Below are 21,851 nucleotides of genomic sequence, written 5' to 3'. Positions count from 1 at the left end.
TGATCAAAATAAAAAAAAGTAAATACACTCCCCCTTTATCACCCCCATAGGTAGGTACAAATAATAAAATTAAGAAAATATTTTTATTTTTCCATTAGGGTTAGAATTAGGGTTAGGGTTGGAATTAGAGTTAGGGTTAGAGATAGTGTTAGGGTTAGAAATAGGGTAAGGGTTGGAATTAGGGTTAGGGTTGTAATTAGGGATAGGGTTGGAATTAGGGTTAAGATTAGGATTAGGGGTGGGTTGGGGTTGGGATTAGGCTTGGAGTTAGAATTGAGGGGTTTCCACTGTTTAGGCACATCAGGGGGTCTCCAAACCCAACATGGCGCCACCATTTATTCCAGCCAATTTTGCGTTCAAAAAGTGCTCCCTTCATTCCGGGCCCCGACGTGTGCCCAAACAGTGGTTTACCCCCACATATGGGGTATCAGCGTACTCAGAAAAAATTACACAACAACTTTGGGTGTCTAATTTCTCCTTTTACCCTTGGGAAAATAAAAAATTGGGGGCTAAAAAATGATTTTTGTGGAAAAAAAATTATTTTTTATTTTCACGGCTATGCGTTATAAACTTCTGTGAAGCCCTTGGGGGTTCAAAGTGCTCACCACACATCTAGATAAGTTCCTTGGGTGGTCTAGTTTCCAAAATGGGGTCACTTGTGGGGGGGTTTCCACTGTTTAGGCACATCAGAGGCTCTGCAAACGTAACATGACGCCCGCAGAACATTCCATCAAAGTCTGCATTCAAAAATGGCACTCCTTCCCTTCTGAGCTCTCCCATGCGCCCAAACAGTGGTTCCCCCCCACATATGGGGTATCAGTGTACTCAGGACAAATTGCACAACAACTTTTGTGGTCCAAATTCTCCTGTTAGCCTTGTAAAAATAAAAAATAGCGGGCTAAAAAAGCATTTTTGAGGAAAAAAAATGATTTTTTATTTTCACTGCTCTGCGTTATAAACTTTTGTGAAGCACTTGGGGGTTCCAAGTGTTCACCACACATCTAGATAAGTTCCTTGGGGGGGTCTAGTTTCCAAAATGGGGTCATTTGTGGGGGAGCTCCAATGTTTAGGCACACAGGGGCTCTCCAAATGCGACATGGTGTCCGCTAACGATTGGAGCTAATTTTCCATTCAAAAAGTCAAATGGTGCTCCTTCCCTTCCGGGCCCTGCCGTGCACCCAAACAGTGGTTTATGACCACATATGAGGTATTGGTGTACTCAGGAGAATTTTAGGATCCATTTTATCCTGTTGCCCATGTGAAAATGAAAAACTGAGGCTAAAAGAAAATTTTTGTGAAAAAAAGTCCTTTTTTTTAACGGATCAATTTGTGAAGCACCTGGGGGTTCAAAGTGCTCACTATGCATCTATATAAGTTCCTTGGAGGGTCTAGTTTCCAAAATGGGGTCACTTGTGGGGGAGCTCCAATGTTTAGGTGCACAAGGGCTTTCCAAACGTGACATGGCAACCGCTAAATATTCCAGCATATTTTCCATACAAAAAGTCAAATGGCGCTCCTTCCCTTCTGAGCCCTGCCGTGCGCCCAAACAGTGGTTTATGACCACATATGAGGTATCGGTGTACTCAGGAGAAATTGCCCAACAAATTTTAGGATCCATTTTATACTGTTACCCATGTGAAAATGAAAAAATTGATGCTAAAAGAAAGTTTTTGTTGGAAAAATTAAAATGTCCTTTTTTTCCTTCCACGTTGCTTTAGTTCCTGTGAAGGAAAATGAAGGGTTAATAATCTTCTTGAATGTAGTTTTGAGTAGCTTGAGGGGTGCAGTTTTTAGAATTGTGTCACTTTTGGGTATTTTCTGCCATATAGACCCCTCAAAATGACTTCAAATGTGAGGTGGTCCCTAAAAAAATGGTTTTGTAGATTTTGTTGTAAAAATGAGAAATCGCTGGTCAACTTTTAACCCTTATAACTTCCTAACAAAAAAAAATTTGTTTCCAAAATTGTGCTGATGTAAAGTAGACATGTGGGAAATGTTACTTATTAACTATTTTGTGTCACATAACTCTCTGGTTTAACAGAATAAAAATGAAAAATTTCAAAAATTGCGACATTTTCGCCAAATTTCCGTTTTTTTTTTCACAAATAAACGCAAAAATTATCGACCTAAATTTACCACTAACATGAAGCCCAATATGTCACGAAAAAACAATCTCAGAATCGCTAGGATGCGGTGAAGCGTTCCTGAGTTATTATCTCATAAAGGGACAGAGGTCAGAATTGCAAAAAATGGCCCGGTCATTAAGGTCAAAATAGGCTGGGTCATGAAGGGGTTAAAAGTCTGAAAAAAAAAAAAAAAGCCACAATGCTTAGTGTGAAAAATGCATGATTAGATTGTGATATTGAAAAATAAATGCTTAATTAAAAAATGCCCCAAAATGTAAAAAATATATTTAACGCAAAAACATGATTTCAACAATAGGTCTATTTTCTGATGATAGATTTCTTTTAAAGCCCAAACAGGCCTAGCCATTAAAGAGTTAATAAAATGCAGCTGAACAGTTAATAATGGAGAACTGTGCTCACAAAAGACACCAGTAAACTAGGTGGCCTTGCCGCTAAAGCCGGTATTACACGTTTGACATTCACAGTCTGAGTACGGACCACCATGTGTGGACTGACAGCAGGTCTCCTGATCTGACCTCAGCAGCCGTGTAGGAGGCCAGTCTGTACATTGTGGTCTGTACTCGGATAGTATGGGTGAACCAGACCTAGTGTATGACCACATTGCAATAGTATAAGCACCAGTAAAACTGGGCCAATGTCAGAGATCACTGGTACTAAGGAGCCAATTACAGAATGAGAAATCTTGTGGATCCAAGGACAGGGCGCACAGAGGGTCCCTAAGTGCCCAATTAAACTTGGAGCTTGTCCTCACACCACAAACACAATCATCATCAAGGCACAAAAAGTTGCCCAATACCCTTTTTTACTCTACCTGTAGTGCCATGGTGATCTGAATAAACCACTCCACTACTTGGCTTTCTGGAAGAGGTTTGCCTTTTTGTTCCTTAAGTTTATGGTACAGGTCTCCTCCTTCACAAAAGCTCATGGCGATGTAGAGCAGGCCATCGTCACCCTGCCACGATTCCTTGTATGCCACGATGTTGGGATGCTTCAGCTGAGAGAGCAGCTGCGCCTCTTGTTCTGCCGCTTTCCGTTCTCTGCGAGGAGCATTGCGGAGGCTCAGTTTCTTAATCACATACTGTAAGAAAGAGACACATAATGAACACGGTTTTTATCTTTCTGTTAACACAGAATGGCCATATGAGGACTTCTTTTTTTGCGGGGCAAGTTGCGATTTTGATTGACACCGTTCATTTTACAATATAATGAACAGGAAAATGGAAAAAAAATCCAAGCGGGATGAAATGGTGAAAAAAATGCATTCTATCATTGATTTTTAAAGTTCTGCTTTCATAGCGTTTATTATGTAGTAAAAATTAACTGGAAACACAATTTTCCAGGTCAGTATGATTACAGATACCAAACTCGGAAAGTTTATTTTTTTATTATTGAACTAATGGAAACAAATTTAAAATGTCATAAAAAAAATTAGATTTGAGTCACCATATTTTTGAGACGGTTACCATTTTTCCGTCAAATGATCTGTGTGAGGGCTTGTTTATTTTTTTTGCATGGTGACCCAACGCTTTCATTGATCCCATGAAAGGTTGCAAAGGGTCAAATGAGCAGCAACAATTGCAGCATTTCAGCAAATGAAAACTGCAGCATTTGTTTGTCACTATGGATTACACATGGTGGATAAGTCCAGTATACACATCCCCTAATGCTAGGTTTAGGCACAGTGTTCTCAGCTGAACACGACCTGGGATTTCCACAATGCTCGTACTGGCCACGGCTAGTCTGAGAATTGTGGTCTGATCTCTGTCCAATTTATATAGCCGGCTGACTGCGCCCCGAGGACGGACGACTGCGGGGCCCGAGGACGGTCGAAGACTGCGGGGCCCGAAGACGGACGATGACTGCGGGGCCCGAAGACGGACGACGACTGCGGGGCCCGAGGACGGACGACGACTGCGGGGCCCGAGGACGGACGACGACTGCGGGACCCCAGGACGGATGACGACTGCGGGGCCCGAAGACGGACGACGACTGCGGGGCCCGAGGACGGACGACGACTGCGGGGCCCGAGGACGGACGACGACTGCGGGACCCGAGGACGGACGACGACTGCGGGGCCCGAAGACGGACGACGACTGCGGAGCCCGAAGACGGACGACGACTGCGGGGCCCGAGGACGGACGACGACTGCGGGGCCCGAGGACGGACGACGACTGTGGGGCCCGAGGACGGACGACAACTGCGGGGCCCGAGGACGGACGACGACTGCGGGGTCCGAGGACGGACGACGACTGCGGGGCCCGAGGACGGACGACGACTGCTGGGCCCGAGGACGGACGATGACTGCGGGGCCCGAGGACGGACGACGACTGCGGGGCCCGAGGACGGACGACGACTGCGGGGCCCGAGGACGGACGACGACTGCTGGGCCCGAGGACGGACGACGACTGCTGGGCCCGAGGACGGATGACGTCTGCGGGGGCGGAAGTCTGAGCCCCTGAGGGCAGTATAGTCATTTTAGACTGTATGGCCTCCATCCCGGCATTGTGAGTCTTGTAAACTAAATGGCTCCATCAGGGTTTACCATCAGAATCCTATTTTTCAGGGAGAACAAAGTGCTCAGTGTATTTGTGTGAACCTAGGGGAACAGACACCCAACCTTCCCAGAGCACTACAGAACATAGACAAGTGTTTATCAAAAATGTGTAAACTAAAGGGAACTGTCAAAATTCCAATTAAGGTCAATGGCCATGTGCAGAAATGTTGAAATTAAGAACTTGGTAATTAAAAATTTTTTTAGTTTATATCGCCATTTTCTGACACCAGAACCTTTTTTTATTTTTCTATCAGCGGACCAGCATTGGGGCTTGTGAAGTGAGCGGCAGTTTTTATTGTTACCATTTTGGGGTAAGGAAGATATACGTATAATGTAGAAATGGAGGAAGCGCGCCAAAAAGATAAAGTGCTAAATTATTGCACTTCATTGGCCCATGTGCTGATGTTTCTGTTCATAAAGTAGTAGCACAAGTACACATGACCTAGATGGAACAGGTGCACAAGCTAAATTGTATGTCGTTGATATAAAAAGACATCATAGTGGCAGAAGGAGTAGAAAGTAGATACGCAGAGGATTAACTATAGAACAAAACTGAACATAATACATCAAATAATGAAAAACATTTAAAGCGCAGAAATTACAAATCCTTTTTTTTTTTTTTACAGCGGCAGCTATTAATCATTTACAGTTTCCTACATTACAGAATTGCAATGTATCCGTAAAAATCAGACGTTACACTGAAGGTCCGTATGGCATCAGATTTTTTTGCACATCAGTAGAGTTCAATGGTCAAGTCTCCTCTGATTTATGGAAGAAACTAGAGCATGATTTGTTATCAAACAGGTTCGGTCATAATCATTGGTCCATTAGTTTTTTGTTTCCTGTATAGACTCAGGCCAAAATATGGTGGTGTGAACACGCACATACACAGATATATAGGTGTTCTTACTGTATACCTATGGCGCAGAACCAAAAAAATAAAGTGGGTAAAACTCAAATAGCAGATTAAAAGAAAATAATTGGTGTACTTAATGGGCATATGTGAACAGGTGGCAACAGATCAGCTCAAAAGCAAGTGACTCTGTGTTATGTATATTCAGTGTGTGATCGGACTGTAAAGCACTGTAACAGTATACACTTGTGTTATAGGAATATATAAAGCACTGGCAAAAATTAAGAGACCACTGCAAAATTTTCAGTTTGTCTGATTTTTCTCTTTATATTTTTGAGTAAAATGTAAATTGCTCTTTTATTCTATAAACTACTGACAACAAGTCTTCGAATTTCCAAGCACTAAATTTTGTATTTATTTTCAGAAAATGAGAAATGGTCAAAATAACAAAAAAATGCAGTGCTTGAAGACCTCAAATAATGCTAAGAAAACAAGTTCATAATCATTTAGAAACAACAATACTATTGTTTTAACTCAGGAAGAGTTCAGAAATCAATATTTTGTGGAATAACCATGATTTTTACTCACAGCTTTCATGCGTCTTTGCATGCTTTCCACCAGTCCTTCACACTGCTTTTGGGTGACCTTATGCCACTCCTGGTACAAAAATTTAAGCAGTTCTTCTTTGTTTGATGGCTTGTGAGTATCCATCTTCCTCTTGATTACATTCCAGAGGTTTTCAATGGAGTACAGGTCTGGAGACTGGGCTGGCCATGACAGGGATTTGATGTGGTGGTCCTTCAGTCACACATTGATTGACCTAGCTGTGTGGCATGGCGCATTGTCCTGCTGGAAAAACCAGTCCTCAGAGTTGGGGGAACATTGCCTGAGCAGAAGGAATCAACTGTTTTTCCAGGATAACCTTGTATGCGGCTTGATTCATACGTCCTTCGCAAAGATTAACCTGCCCAATTCCAGCCTTGCTAAAGCATCCCCAGATCATCACCGATCCTCCACCAAATTTCACAGTGGGTGCAAGACACTGTGGCTTGTATGCCCCTCCAGGTCTGTCTAATCATTAGATGACCAGGTGTTGGGCAAAACTGAAAATTAGACTCACCAGAGAAGATTACCTTACTCCAGTCCTCTATGGTCCAATCCTTATGGTCTTTGGTAAACTTCAGCCTGGCTCTCCTTTGCTTCTCATTTATGAAAGGCTTTTTTCTAGCTTTACATGACTGGAGCCCTGCCTCTAGGAGCCTGTTACAAACTGTTCTTGCCATGCACTTCACCCCAGCTGCCATTTGCCATTCCTTTTGTAGGTCACTTGATGTTATCCTGCGGTTGCTGAGTGACATTCGAATAAGATGAAGGTCATCCTGGTCAGTGGAGAGTCGTTTTCTCCCTCTGCCGGTCTGCAGCTTTGTTGTCCCCATTGTCTGCTGCTTGACCTCGTTGTAATGGACCGCCGTCTTAGAAATATTAAGTGGAATGAGGTGTACTCTGGTTGGAATTCAACTGACACTGTAATGGAATGGCTGTCAGACATGTAAAGAAGCTGATTTTTATAAAACTGTGCAGTGGTCTCCTAATTTTTGCCAGAGCTGTATGTACAGTCATGGCCAAGTGTTGGTGAATATATATATATATATATATATATATATATATATATATATATATATATACACACAGTGTGTGATCAGACTGTAGAGCAGTGTTACAGTATACTCTCTGTTATATATATATATATACATACAGTGTGTGGTCAGACTGTGCCGCAGTGCAACAGTATTCTCTGTGTTATACTGTAGGTATATGTATATATACAGTTAGGTCCATATATATTTGGACAGAGACATTTTTCTAATTTTGGTTCTAGACATTACCACAATGAATTTTAAACAAAACAATTCAGATGCAGTTGAAGTTCAGACTTTCAGCTTTCATTTGAGGGTATCCACATTAAAATTGGATGAAGGGTTTAGGAGTTTCAGCTCCTTAACATGTGCCACCCTGTTTTTAAAGGGACCAAAAGTAATTGGACAGATTAAATAATTGTAAATAAAATGTTCATTTCTAGTACTTGGCTGAAAACCCTTTGTTGGCAATGATTGCCTGAAGTCTTGACCTCATGGACATCACCAGACGCTGTGTTTCCTCCTTTTTGATGCTCTGCCAGGCCTTCACTGCGGTGGTTTTCAGTTGCTGTTTGTTTGTGGGCCTTTCTGTCTGAAGTTTAGTCTTTAACAAGTGAAATGTTTTGTTTAAAATTCATTGTGGTAATGTCTAGAACCAAAATTAGAAAAATGTTGTCTCTGTCCAAATATATATGGACCTAACTGTATATACAGTGTGTGGTCAGACTGTGCCTCAGTGTAACAGTATACTCTGTGTTATAGGTTTATATATTGTGGCAGGGCTAAGGGTCGTGTAATGGATGGGAGATATGTGTCTCATAAATGGCTTGTCTCCATAATGTAAGGCATAACAAATATTGCTGTATTATTAATTTGAAGGACCTATGGTGAGGTCACAGTCATGTGACCAGTCAGCTGCTGGGCTCGTGGGTGTGGCTACACCCTTATAATAGGGCTGGTCTTGAACCAGGCAGCTGTATGTGAGGGGGTATACACCTCCTGTGTGCACTGAGGCTCGCGGACTGAGCCTGAAGGAAAAGACATTTTGATGTTATTTTGTCGCCTGACCTGAAGGCTGTTTATTTTGGTGACATGCTGTTAGGTTTATGACGTAATAAACCGCATGAACTTCAAGGGAACCTGCCTCCTGTCTCCCGTCGCACCTTAGCGAGTAGAATCCCTACAATTGGTGCTAGACGTGCGGGCAGAGTTCCCAGCAGAGACGTGAGACCGTTGCTGCATGTCCTGGGTAAAGTTTTCAGCGAGGCAGCAAGCTTTACCCGGAATAATGGAGGATCTGCTGAAACACCTGGTGCAGGCCCACACACAGCAACAGGAGGCCAACAGGCTGTTCTTACAGCAGCTCCAGCAGGTGCAACGGCAGCAGAGCCAGCAGGAGCAACGGCAGCTGATGCAGCTTCTGGCAACCGCCATCCAGGAGGGCAGGACGAGCACCCCAACCCCAGGTCCGGCTGATGCCACCCACGTCACGAAGGCGGTAAGATGCGCATTGCAAAAAATGACCCCTGAGGATGATGTGGAGGCCTTCCTGACTGTGTTTGAGAGGGTGGCTGAGAGGGAAAAACTTCAGCCAGAGCGGTGGGCAGAGGTACTGGCCCCATACCTAACGGGGGAGCCCCAGAAGGCGTACTTTGACCTGACTGTACAAGAAGCCAGAGAGTATCCCAAATTAAAAGCCGAAATTCTCACACGCTTGGGGGTAACAAAGACTACCAGGGCACAGCGAGTTCATCGCTGGGCCTATCAGCGGGACAAACCGCCGTGCTCCCAAATGTTCGACCTGTTGCACCTGGTCCAGAAATGGATGCAGCCAGAGTTGTCTTCCCCGACACAGATGGTAGAGCGAGTGGTCATGGATCGGGTTGTGCATTCTCTGCCGAGACCCCTACAGACTTGGGTGGCCCAGTGTGATCCCCAAAATGCCGATGAACTGGTTGGGCTGGTTGAGAGATACCAGGGGATGGAAGGTTCCATGGTGAAGCAGCCCATTCCGTATTGGGGGACCCAGCAGGGGGCGGAGTCCCAAAAAGGGGTGGTGCATCCAAGGTCAAAAGGGGCGGGGGAGGCGGTGCCCAACGTCCCCTCGGGTGATATTATTTGCTGGAAGTGTCACAGGCCAGGACATATAGCTGCCCGTTGTTCCCAGACCATCGAGCAGATGGACTGCAGCATGGGACGCCGTAGTTCATACTACGCATATCAAGCTTGCAGTGTGAATTTGCCACCTAACGAGGGGCCACAAGCGTGTCCCATGAAGGTGAATGGGCGAGCGCCAATGGTGCTTCTCGACTCCGGGAGCTTGGTGACCCTTGTGAGGGCCAGTTTTCCTCTCAACATACTCCCGGGTAAAAAGATTGGCGTTCGGTGCATACATGGCGATGCAAAGGACTACCCTATGGCTAGGGTGAATATTGAAACGGCGCATGGCACCGAGTCGCATGAAGTTGGCGTTGTTCGAGACTTGTTGCATCCTATAATTATTGGCCGGGATTTCTGTCTGTTTTGGGATTTGTGGGGGAAGGGTTCTGAGTGTGCTAGCAAGAGCAGGGAACCAATCCACCCCAATGAGGTATCGCCACCACCAGAGGCAGACGGGTTTCCTTTGTGTCCTTGTTGGGGATGAAGAGGAAGGGTCCCCTGTCCCTGACATCCCAGAGTTAGGGGTGGCCGGAGAGTATTTTGGGACTGCTCAACATAGGGACCCCACGCTGAGGGAAGCCTTTAACAATGTCAACATTATTAATGGGGTTGCACGGGTTGCACAAGAGCCGGGAGCAGACACAAGGTTTCCCTATTTTATGTTGAGTGGGGAATTGTTGTACCGGGTCACGAAAATAAGGGAGGAGGTGGTAGAGCAGTTAATAGTACCAAGCCCCTATAGACGGAAAGTGTTGGACATGGCCCATTCACACATCTTGGGGGGACACCTGGGGGTGGAAAAAATGCAGGAACGGATTGTACAGAGGTTCTATTGGCCTGGGAGTCACCGGGAAATAGCAAACTATTGCAGGTCCTGCCCGACATGTCAGTTAACTGCCCCCACATCTCATTTTCGGAACCCTCTTGTGCCACTGCCCATTATTGAGGTGCCATTTGAGAGAATTGCCATGGACTTGGTCGGTCCCTTAGTTAAATCAACTCGGGGCCATCAGTATATATTAGTCATTCTGGACTATGCCACACGCTATCCTGAGGCCATTCCCCTGAGAAACTCCTCCGCGAAGAGTATAGCCCGCAAGCTGGTCCATGTGTTTTCCCGGACGGGTTTGCCGAAGAAGATCCTGACCGACCAGGGGACACCTTTTATGAGCAAGGTGATGAGGGAATTGTGCAGAGTCTTGTAAATCCAGTTGAGGACTTCAGTGTACCATCCACAGTCAGATGGCCTTGTTGAGAGGTTTAACAAGACACTTAAGAGCATGCTGAGAAAAGTCATAGAGAAAGATGGTAGAGACTGGGACTGTCTCTTACCGTATTTGCTGTTTTCTATCCGTGAAGTCCCCCAGTCCTCCACGGGGTTCTCGCCCTTCGAGCTTCTGTATGGCTGACATCAGCTAGGTCTCCTTTTTATAGCTAAGGAAACCTGGGAAGCTGAAGTCACACCCCACAGAAGCGTCATTGAGCATGTGGCACTGATGCAGCAGAGGGTTGTGAAGGTGATGCTCATTGTTAAAGAACATCTCTGCCAGGCACAAGAGGCTCAGGCCAGGGTCTACAACCGGTTAGCCAGAGTGAGGCAGTTCAATCCGGGAGAACGAGTTCTCGTGCTAATCCCGACGGTGGAGAATAAGTTCTTGGCCAAGTGGCAAGGGCCATATGAGGTGGTGGAGAAGCTGGGAGACGTATACTGTAAGATCCACCAACCCGGAAGACGGAACCAATACCAGGTTTACCATGTCAACCTCATCAAGCCGTGGCAAGATAGAGAGCCAGCGGTAACTCCGTGCTTGCTAGGCAACCTAGAAGGGGAGGTTGGAGCGGTTACTATAGCAGAGACACTATCGAAGGCCCAGAAACAGCAGTGCCGGGAGTTATTCCAGAAAAACAGGGACCTGTTTTCAGAGTTGCCGGGGTGCACAAAGGTGGTGGAGCACGAAGTTCTGACTGAGCCACATGTGCGGGTGAACGTGAAACCGTATCGTATTCCTGAGGTCCGGCGAGATGTAATCTCCAGGGAGGTGCAGCGCATGTTGAAGCTCGGGGTCATTGAGGAATCCAAGAGCGGCTGGTCGAGCCCGATTGTCCTGGTCCCAAAACCTGATGGTGAATGGAGGTTCTGCAACGATTACCGGAAGCTGAATGAGGTCTCCAAGTTCGACGCTTATCCCATGCCACGCGTTGATGAGCTCATCGAGAGACTTGGACCTGCCATGTACATAACCACCTTGGATCTGACAAAGGGATACTGGCAGATCGCTATGGCACAGGAAGCCAAGGAGAAGATGGCATTTTCCACACCAGACGAGTGCTTCCAGTATATCCGGATGCAGTTTGGCCTGCAGGGAGCTCCGGCAACATTCCAGAGGGCTATGGATAGAATCCTTGCACCTCAAACTATACGCTGCCGCGTACCTGGATGATATTGTCATCTTTACCCCGGACTGGGAGACTCACCTGGAAAAGGTTCAAGCAGTGTTTGCTAAGAGAGGCAGGGTTTACAATAAACCCAAAGAAGTGTGCCTTGGGTAAAGAAGAAGCCAAGTACCTCGGATATGTAGTGGGGCGTGGCGAGAACAAACCTCAAATTAATAAAGTGGAGGCAATTCAAACATGGCCGAGGCCTCTGTCAAAGAAGCAAGTTAAAGCCTTCCTGGGGATTGTGGGATATTACAGGAGGTTCATCCCAAACTTCGCCACAATGGCTGCACCTCTAACTGATCTGCTTAAGGGGACAAAGTCAGTGATGGTCAGCTGGTCCGAAGAAGCCGAGTCAGCCTTCCAAGAAATGAAGTAACTCTTTGTAAGCAACCTGTTTTGGTGGCCCCAGACTTTAAACGTGAATTTGTCCTCCAGACAGATGCCTCAGATGTCGGGGTAGGTGCAGTCCTTTCCCAAGAGATACGTGGGGAGGAGCATCCTGTTCTCTACTTGAGTAGGAAGTTGACTTTGTGTGAGAGAAATTACTCAGTTGTAGAAAAGGAGTGTTTGGCCATAAAATGGGCAGTGGATACATTACGGTACTACCTGGTGGGACGGAAGTTTAGAGTAATATCCGACCAAACCCCCACTCAGGTGGATGAGGGAAACAAAGGGTAAGAATGCTAGGGTCACCCGCTGGTTCTTAGCCCTACAAGACTTTAGCTTTCATGTAGAGCATAGGGCCGGGAAGCTACATGGGAATGCCGATGCCCTCTCCAGAATCCCTTGCCTGGTAGGTGAAAGTGCCAAGCCCCAGGGCTTTAGGCAGAGGGGGGAGGTATGTGGCAGGGCTAAGGGTCGTGCAATCGATTAGAGATATGTGTCTCATAAATGGCTTGTCTCCATAATGTAAGGCATAACAAATATTGCTGTATTATTATTATTTTGAAGGACCTGTGGTGAGGTCACAGTCATGTGACCAGTCAGCTGCTGGGTTCGTGGGTGTGGCTACACCCTTATAATGTGGCCTGCTCATGAACAAGGCAGCTGTATGTGAGGGGGGTATACACCTCCTGTGTGCGCTGACGCTCGCGGACTGAGCCTGAAGGAAAGGACATTTTGATGTTATTTTGTCGCCTGAACTGAAGGCTGTTTATTTTGGTGACATGATGTTTGGTTTATGACGTAATAAACCGCATGAACTTCAAGGGAACCTGCCTCCTGACTGTCTCCCGTCGCACCTAAGCGAGTAGAATCCCTACAATATATACACAGTGTGTGGTCAGACTGTGCTGCAGTGTAACACAAGGAAAACATTTTGTCAGCTCACCAAACCGTACCTATATACACTTGCTGGCTGAAGTAAAGTGGGAGGGGAAAAAAAAAAAAATGGGCGGAGGTCCACAATAGCAGGAAGGGAGGATTATTTATTTAATAACATGTGAAACATGCTGTATTCAATATGTGGGTAACACCACACGTTCTCTTCGTAAAAGGATTTCTGAACATCTTTATGATTCATGTAATAAAACTACAAGGAGTCCCTCGGGAGCCTCTCAACATTTTATTTTATTTTTATTTTATTTATTTATTTATTTTTTTCCCTCCCACTTTACTTCAGCCAGCAAGTGTATATAGGTATATGTTTATTTGTAAGATGTTAAGCTATGAGTAAGGACCCTCCAGTCCGAAACGCGTAAGCGTCTGTCACAATGGTGAACCATATGTTTTTTATGCTTCTATTCTGTTTTTAATCATTTTTTTGGAATAGTCTTTTGATTTTAACCATCTTTTGGTCGAAGTTGCTGGAATACCTCCTGAGTATTGTGCCTACAAGATTTTCCGGAATCCAAGTTCCCTGCACCGCCCAGGATTGATTGCATTCCTCCAGACTCCGCATTTGCTACGGTTTGGTGAGCTGACAAAATTTTTTCCTTGTGTACTTGCCGGTTTATGTCTTGCTCCTATAAACCAGTAGCTGAATTTGATCCATAATAATAATTTTTTCTGGAGTGAATAGTTCATTTTCGAAAGACAAAGACTATTTATATAATATGGCTGAAGGTGAAGTGTCCTTTAAAGATTCAGAATTTTTTTCTATAAAAAATGCGGATAGACTTAATAAGGCCGCTGCTGTTTTTTCTAGAACAAATAGAGTGGATTTGAAAGATCATGACAATATTGAAAAATCTATATCAGAATTGGAAAAACAAATGATTATTAGATTAAAAACGTTGTGGGATCTGACCACTTTGCAAAACTATATAGGTCATGAAATGATCCCTAGAGGTTTAAGATTGAATAAACGCTCCACAGTTCAATTTGATGTCTCATTTTCTGACAAGTGGAATAACATTTTGTCAGATTGTTCCATAAAATTAATGTCCCTTATTATCCAGTATGAGGAAGAAAAAGTTTCTGTTTTGGATAAAAAAATCAAAGATATTGAAACTGAATTAATACAATTTGAGAAAACGGATAATTTTATTAAATCTAAAAAGAAGATCTTTGATAATCTGAATATGCTGGAAGGGGACATTGTAAAAAGGAAACAAGAAAAATTTAAAAGAGACATTAGAGATCAGGGCTGTGGAGTCGGAGTCGGAGTCGTGGAGTCGGAGTCGGTGCTCATTTTGGTGGAGTCGGAGTCGGAGTTGGAGTCGGTATAAAATGGACCGACTCCGACTCCTAAAATATATAATAAATTGGGTACAGTAATTCAATGCAGGATGTGCTGAATATTTTTTCATAGGAGTTTGGGAAAGTTATGAAATGTCCTATAAATGGCTGTTATATTCCTGATCTAAGGCTACATTCACACACAGCGTTTTTCCTGTGTTTTTTGAGGATACGTTTTTCAGCTGCAAAAGCAGATCAGCTTTTTAAAAAACTGCATCACCTGAAAGGTTTTTGAGCTCATAGATAATGTTTTCAATAGCAAAAGCAGATTAGAAATCTGCTCTATCCATTTATCCATATCTGTGTATCCATATCGTATCTGTACCAAAAAGAATGAAAACTGGGTAGTACACCAATATATATTCTGTTCTATATAAATATCTTGATTATTGGATCATAAAAATGATTAAATGTCTGAGGTTCACATTGTACTACAATAAATTTTTCACTTAAATATAAGCAATATATGTGGGAGTCGGAGTCGTGGAGTCGGTGTAAGGGAAATTGAGGAGTCAGAGTCGGAGTCACAGGTTTGGCTTACCGACTCCACAGCCCTGTTAGAGATTATGATGAAAATGTGGTCTACAGTTGGAAAACATTCAATAGAAATAATACCCTGAACAGTAGTTTTCGAAAGCGGTATAAATCGCAAAGACATGTTAGTTTTTCGTCTACTGATAATACAGATGGGTGTACTGATCAGTCTGATGTAGACATAGAACAGGCAGCGGCTACTAGTTCTATCCTGACAAAAAACTTGGATTCACAGAAAGGATTGTCATCAAGAAAAAACGGAGGCGGGCAGGGCGAAAATATCGTAAGACGAAATTATTATACCAGGCACTACCAAAAGAGGAACAAACCGTTCTAAACCTGTCAGCTACAATTTTATCAGATGCACAGGTGGAAGTTCTGGAGAAAGGACTGGGTTTTGTCCCAAATAAACAGTTTAATCTTTTTGATACAATTCTGGACATGAATAAATTTATCAGAGGTTTAACAATAAAGAAACATTTTTTTTGATGAACAAAACTCTATTCATACTGTCCAAGATGAGATTCCACCTGTGAATGAATATTCAGAAAAATCTTTTTCAGACCAGATTATTTTAAAAAATTTGTATGAAATGTCAGAAGAAGAAAAAAATTTTTTGGACATAAATGACCGTCTGTTTGGAAACAGGGTTCCCAATCCTACTTATTACCCAGTGCAGTCATGCAGCACAGTGATGGAGGAATTTCAAATAGTGGTGGAAAGTGAACTTACCAAACTGGCATCGGAAATCAAAAATCAGAATAATAAAAAAAAAAACTTAACAAAAAAACAAAAAAATGCATTGAAGGAATTGAAGAAAAATTCTAACATTGTTATAAAAAGTTCAGATAAAGGTGGATCTACTACTATACTGGATACTGGTCTTTATGAACAAGAAGTGCTTAAGTTGCTTCAAGACAGTGTTGTATACAAGCCGTTAATTAAAGATCCTACAGAGGAGATAAGAGTTCTTTTAATGAAAATTTTGGAAGAAGGACATTTGATGGGTTTTCTTACTAGTCAGCAATTGGAATTTATGAATCCACCTTTCCCCAAAATTCCTCTTTTTCATGCCTTGCCCAAGGTTCATAAGGGTGTATTTCCCCCACCTATGCGGCCTATTGTATCTGGAATAGGGTCATTATTGGAGAATTTGGGGGATTGGTTGGATGCACGACTTCAACCACTAGTATTGAGATCACCCAGCTATATTAAGGATAGTAAACATGTGTTACGTGTAATGAAGAACATTAAGTGGAATAGTAATTATACATGGGTTACTGCAGATATTGCTACACTGTATTCATCTATACCTCATCATCTAGCTATTCGTGCACTTCCGGATCAGTTGTTTAAATATACTAAATATAGTGTGGAATTGCAGCAATTTATTTTATCTGTAACTGAATTTTTGTTAAAAAACAACTATTTTATGTTCAAAAGGAAAAGCAATTTGTTCCTTCAATTACAAGGATGTGCGATGGGGGCGAAATTTTCCCCATCGCTTGCAAATATATTTGTTACTTGGTGGGAGGAAGAAAAAATTTATGGTCAGGAAAATATTTTTATGGATCATATAGAATTTTTTGGAAGATTTATTGATGATCTGATAATAATATGGAAGGGTGATCCAGATAATATAAAATAATTCATAAAATTCCTTAATATTAATAATCATAATTTAAAATTTACATATAATATGAATAAGGAACGAATTGCTTTTCTTGACATGATGTTGATTGGAAATGAAGCAGATTTTAGGGTTGAAGTATGTTTATATAGAAAACCGCAATCAGGTAATTCCTTGTTGCATGCTAGCAGCAACCATCCCAAACACGTTATTAATAATCTCCCAGTAGGTGAATTTGTGCGTGCCAAGAGGTGCTGCACAACTGATTCATTTTACAGACAGGAATGTGAAGTAATTGACCAACGATTAAAGACTAGAGGTTATCGCAAGCATCAAATTTATAGGGGTAAAATTGTAGCAGAAAGAAAAACAAGAGATGATTATTTGGAAATAAAATCAAAATTTAGTAATTTTCAGCCAAAACCAGTTTTTATTACTAAATATAGTGATCAATTTAATCAAATAACGGAAATTATTAAATCAAATCTACCTATTTTACGGGTGGATCCAACTTTGAGAACTATATTGGATAAAGGCTGCAATTTTATTCCTAAAAAAGGAACTACAATTGCGAATATTTTGTCCCCCAGTGATCACACTTTGCGTTTTCATCAGACAATAATTCAAGTTGGTTATCTGTCTCTGGTAGCTATCGTTGTGGAATAAGATCATGCGGTTTATGTAAATACATGTATAATACGTCTACATTTAAATCAACAGTTACAAAAAATGAATATGTTATAAATATGTTTGCTAACTGTAGTTCCACATATGTTATTTATTTAATAACATGTGAAACATGCTGCATTCAATATGTGGGCAACACCACACGTCCTCTTCGCAAAAGGATTTCTGAACATCTTTATGATTCATGTAATAAAACTACAAGGAGTCCCTCGGGAGCCTCTCAGCATTTTATTTCTGTACATGGAGGAGATGTCAGTACTTGTAGGGTTAATATAATAGAAACTGTCCCAAACCCCAAGAGGGGAGGTGATAGAAAAAAGGAATTGCAGCGTAAAGAAGCAATGTGGATTTTTAAGTTAAAAACACGATATCCTGCAGGCATGAATTTAAAATCTGATCTTTTATATATATATGATTAAGATGATGTGGTGATTTCCTTCATGTTCAGATTCAATGCTTTATGGTATGGTGGAGAAAATCCTCCCTTCCTGCTATTGTGGACCTCCGCCCATTTTTTATTTTTTATTTTTCCCTCCCACTTTACTTCAGCCAGCAAGTGTATATAGGTATATGTTTATTTGTAAGATGTTAAGCTATGAGTAAGGACCCTCCAGTCCGAAACGCGTAAGCGTCTGTCACAATGGTGAACCATATGTTTTTTATGCTTCTATTCTGTTTTTAATCATTTTTTTGGAATAAAGTCTTTTGATTTTAACCATCTTTTGGTCGAAGTTGCTGGAACACCTCCTGAGTATTGTGGCTGCAGTGTAACAGTATTCTCAGTGTTATAGGTATACAGTACAGACCAAAAGTTTGGACACACCTTCTCATTTAAAGAGTTTTCTTTATTTTCATAAATATGAAAATTGTAGATTCACTCTGAAGGCTTCAAAACTATGAATTTACACATGTGGAATTATATAATTAACAAAAAAAGTGTGAAACAACTGAAAATATGTCTTATATTGTAGGTTCTTCAAAGTAGCCACCTTTTGTTTTGATTACTGCTTTGCACACTCTTCGCATTCTCTTGATGAGCTTCAAGAGGTAGTCACCGGAAATGGTCTTCCAACAGTCTTGAAGGAGTTCCCAGAGATGCTTAGCACTTGTTGGCCCTTTGGCCTTCACTCTGCGGTCCAGCTCACCCCAAACCATCTCAATTGGGTTCAAGTCTGGTGACTGTGGAGGCCAGGTCATCTGGCGTAGCACCCCATCACTCTCCTTCTTGGTCAAATAGCCCTTACACAGCCTGGAGGTGTGTTTGGGGTCATTGTCCTGTTGAAAAATAAATGATGGTCCAACTAAACGCAAACCAGATGGAATAGCATGCCGCTGCAAGATGCTGTGGTAGCCATGCTGGTTCAGTATGCCTTCAACTTTAAATAAATCCAAAACAGTGTCACCAGCAAAGCTCCCCCACATCATCACACCTCCTCCTCCATGCTTCACGGTGGGAACCAGGCATGTAGAGTCCATCCGTTCACCTTTTCTGCAACGCACAAAGACACTGTGGTTGGAACCAAAGATGTCAAATTTGGACTCATCAGACCAAAGCACAGATTTCCACTGGTCTAATGTCCATTCCTTGTGTTCTTTAGCCCAAACAAGTCTCTTCTGCTTGTTGCCTGTCCTTAGCAGTGGTTTCCTAGCAGCTATTTTACCATGAAGGCCTGCTGCACAAAGTCTCCTCTTAAGGCTGGAGTCACACTAGAGAGAAATATGGACGAGTGAGAGGCATTAAAAAACGCACTGCACACGGACCAATGATTCTCTATGGGGTAGCTCCCATTACCGTATTTTTCTTGCGTATATTTTACAGTCCGTGCCAATCGCACCATGCTGCGATTGTCAGCGTATTACGCCCGTAGTACACCAATGCAAGTCTATGGGAGCGCAAAAACAACGCTTTACACACGGACCACACGTGTGACTTGCGAGAAATACGCACCCGGTGTCCTTTAGAAAAGCCGGCAATTCAGTGTACGATACAGTAAAATCACACTGACAGGTTTAATAAAGAATAGAAAGACTAGATATATATACACATAGAATACATATATAATATATATATATATATATATTTATATTTCATAGAGATCTACATAGCAGAATAGCCGCTAATTCAATAGCCGGCTTCTGTAAAATTATTCCCCCACCCGACGTGAAATGACACATGGTTTACATACAGTAAACCATTTCATTTCATGTTTTTTTTATATGTCTTTCACTAGTATATGTCTTTCACTTTTTTCCCACGCTCATTAGTTCACTTCAGGTCAGCCGGGAACTCCCGCTGACGTCACTGAGGCTGCGGGGAGTCCCCTGGCTGACCTGACGTGAACCAATGAGCGTGGGAAAAAAGTCAGAAACTTTCCCACGGTAATTAGTTCATCTCCAGGCAGCCAGTGAGGCTGCGCAGAGCTGAACTAAATCATTCTGTAGTAGATTACAGTGGGGCTGGTTGCATTAGCACCGGTCCTCATTGTAAACTATTTAACCACTTGTGAAGGATTACAGCGTGGGACACGACTGAACGGCGGAGAGGTAAGGATATTGTTGATTTTTTTTATGTTATATTTTTTGCAGGTCATGGTTTTATTTTGGAATAGCAGAGTAATAAAAATTTGTCAAAAACTAGGTGTCTTAATTTCATTAAAAGACTTTTTAATTAATGTCTGTGTGTTTTTTAACACTTTTGTCAGGAACACCGCACTGAACTTGCTCACTTAGCCAGTGCGTGTGTCCTGAGTAAAGTGAACTGTGCTCAAAGATAGCTGTGGAGCGGGCAGCAGCCGAGTAGGTGCGTACTTCAGAACAGCAGGACCTGAAGCACGAGACTGCTGGAGGCGTGGCCTAAACTCCAGAGACCTAGGAGCTGCAAGATAACTCCTAGCAGGGTAACTGCGAGACAAAGTTACCAAGGGGCATAGACAGGGAGGATAGTCAGGACGTAGCCAATGAGTCATACACAGAGATAGCTACAAGGTACAAGAGGGGCGAGCAGAGAGTAGTCAGATCACAGGCAATGAGTCATACACAGGGAGGGTAGCGAAGTACAGAATCAACAGGCAAACTCACAACGGGGAACAGAACCGGGTCAGAACCATATAAACAAGCTATAACAACGAACAGGCACACAGAGGTCACCACACTCGGCCAAAGGCAAAAGTATAACAGGCAGGGATTGGAGCTTCCCAGGGGTTTAAGAAGCTCTCCCAGAACCAAAGAGAGGCCACAATCATTAACCCCAGGTGTGCAGGTCAAAACCTGCACTGAGCTCCAGACATTAACCCCTGACGTGCAGCTCAAAAACCTGCACTGGGATCATGACAACTTTCATAGTCTAGGGTTAATAATGGATCGGTGTCTAATTGACACCTCTCCATTATTAATCGGCTTAATGTCACCATCCAATAGAATGGTGTGACAATAGAGTGGCAAAAAAATGGTCCCTCTCAAGGCTATTTAAATCTGCCCTCACTCACCTGCTTTACCTCTCTGGTTGTCAAATTACCGCGGGAGCCCACGCAATTTTTTACAACAAATTAACCCCTTAAATGAACACCTACACCTCCCAAATTTTACATACAAACCCTCATCTAATTACTAGTGAAAGACATATACAAAAAAAAAAATGTAAACCATGTGTCATTTCATGTCGGGTTGTGGAATGATTTTACAAAAGCCGGCAATTGATTTTGCGGCTATTCTGCTATGTAGAACTCTAGGAAATATAAATATATGTGTGTGTCTCAATGACATGTGTATATATATATATATATATATATTTATATATATGTGTGCATTCTATGCGTCTATATCTATTCTTTTGTTTGGATTTGAAAACCTGTCACTGGGCTCCATTATATGTCCATTTTACAAGCCTGCGAGAAAAAACGCTATACGGATTACATACGGATGCTTACATAAGAGAAATACGCGGCCACACCCTGACAACGGATGACATACGGATCACTATTTAGGGACCATTTATGCGTATAACGGCCGTACAATACGGTCCGTATTTTTCGACGTTGTGTGCGACTCCAGCCTAACAGTTGTTGTACAGATGTGTCTGCTGCTAGAACTCTGTGTGGCATTGACCTGGTCTCTAATCTGAGCTGCTGTTAACCTGCGATTTCTGAGGCTCGTGACTCGGATGAACTTATCCTCCGCAGTAGAGGTGACTCTTGGTCTTCCTTTCCTGGGCCGGTCCTCATGTGAGCCAGTTTCTGTTAGGCGTCGGGCTCCTGCAGCTGCACAGCAGGAATCCAGTGCCACGCAGCCAGCGGTCTCCCATTCCCATTCGACCTCTCAGGGACCTGCACACCAATCTCGGCAATCCAGACGCCCTGCTCAGACCAGTTCTCTGGGTCTGGTTGTTGCTGCCACTTCTGGACCAGCAATAGTAGCGCAGCCTGCTCTGCAGCAAGCCACCCCAGAGGCTAAGTCCTCTCGCCGCGCTACTGGGCATGCTCACGAGACGATCTCCAGGTGGAGATTGGGAGTCACGTGCTCAGGTCCTTCTTCT

General features: G+C 43.1%; 1 protein-coding gene across 1 annotated transcript in view; it reads right to left on the bottom strand.

The window, feature by feature from the left end:
- The window catches only part of NEK4 (NIMA related kinase 4), a 97,535-nt gene that overhangs the window by 52,965 nt on the left and 22,719 nt on the right, over positions 1 to 21,851 (bottom strand). The window contains exon 2 of the mRNA XM_073574305.1: positions 2,959 to 3,225. Within this exon, the coding sequence (XP_073430406.1) occupies positions 2,959 to 3,225 (267 nt within the window). The remainder of the gene's footprint in view (positions 1 to 2,958; positions 3,226 to 21,851) is intronic.

Source organism: Dendrobates tinctorius, unplaced genomic scaffold, assembly GCF_039654945.1.
Source record: "Dendrobates tinctorius isolate UK_male_01 unplaced genomic scaffold, ASM3965494v1 ptg000038l, whole genome shotgun sequence".
Lineage (NCBI taxonomy): Eukaryota > Metazoa > Chordata > Amphibia > Anura > Dendrobatidae > Dendrobates > Dendrobates tinctorius.
This window is presented reverse-complemented; position numbering and strand designations above follow the sequence as displayed.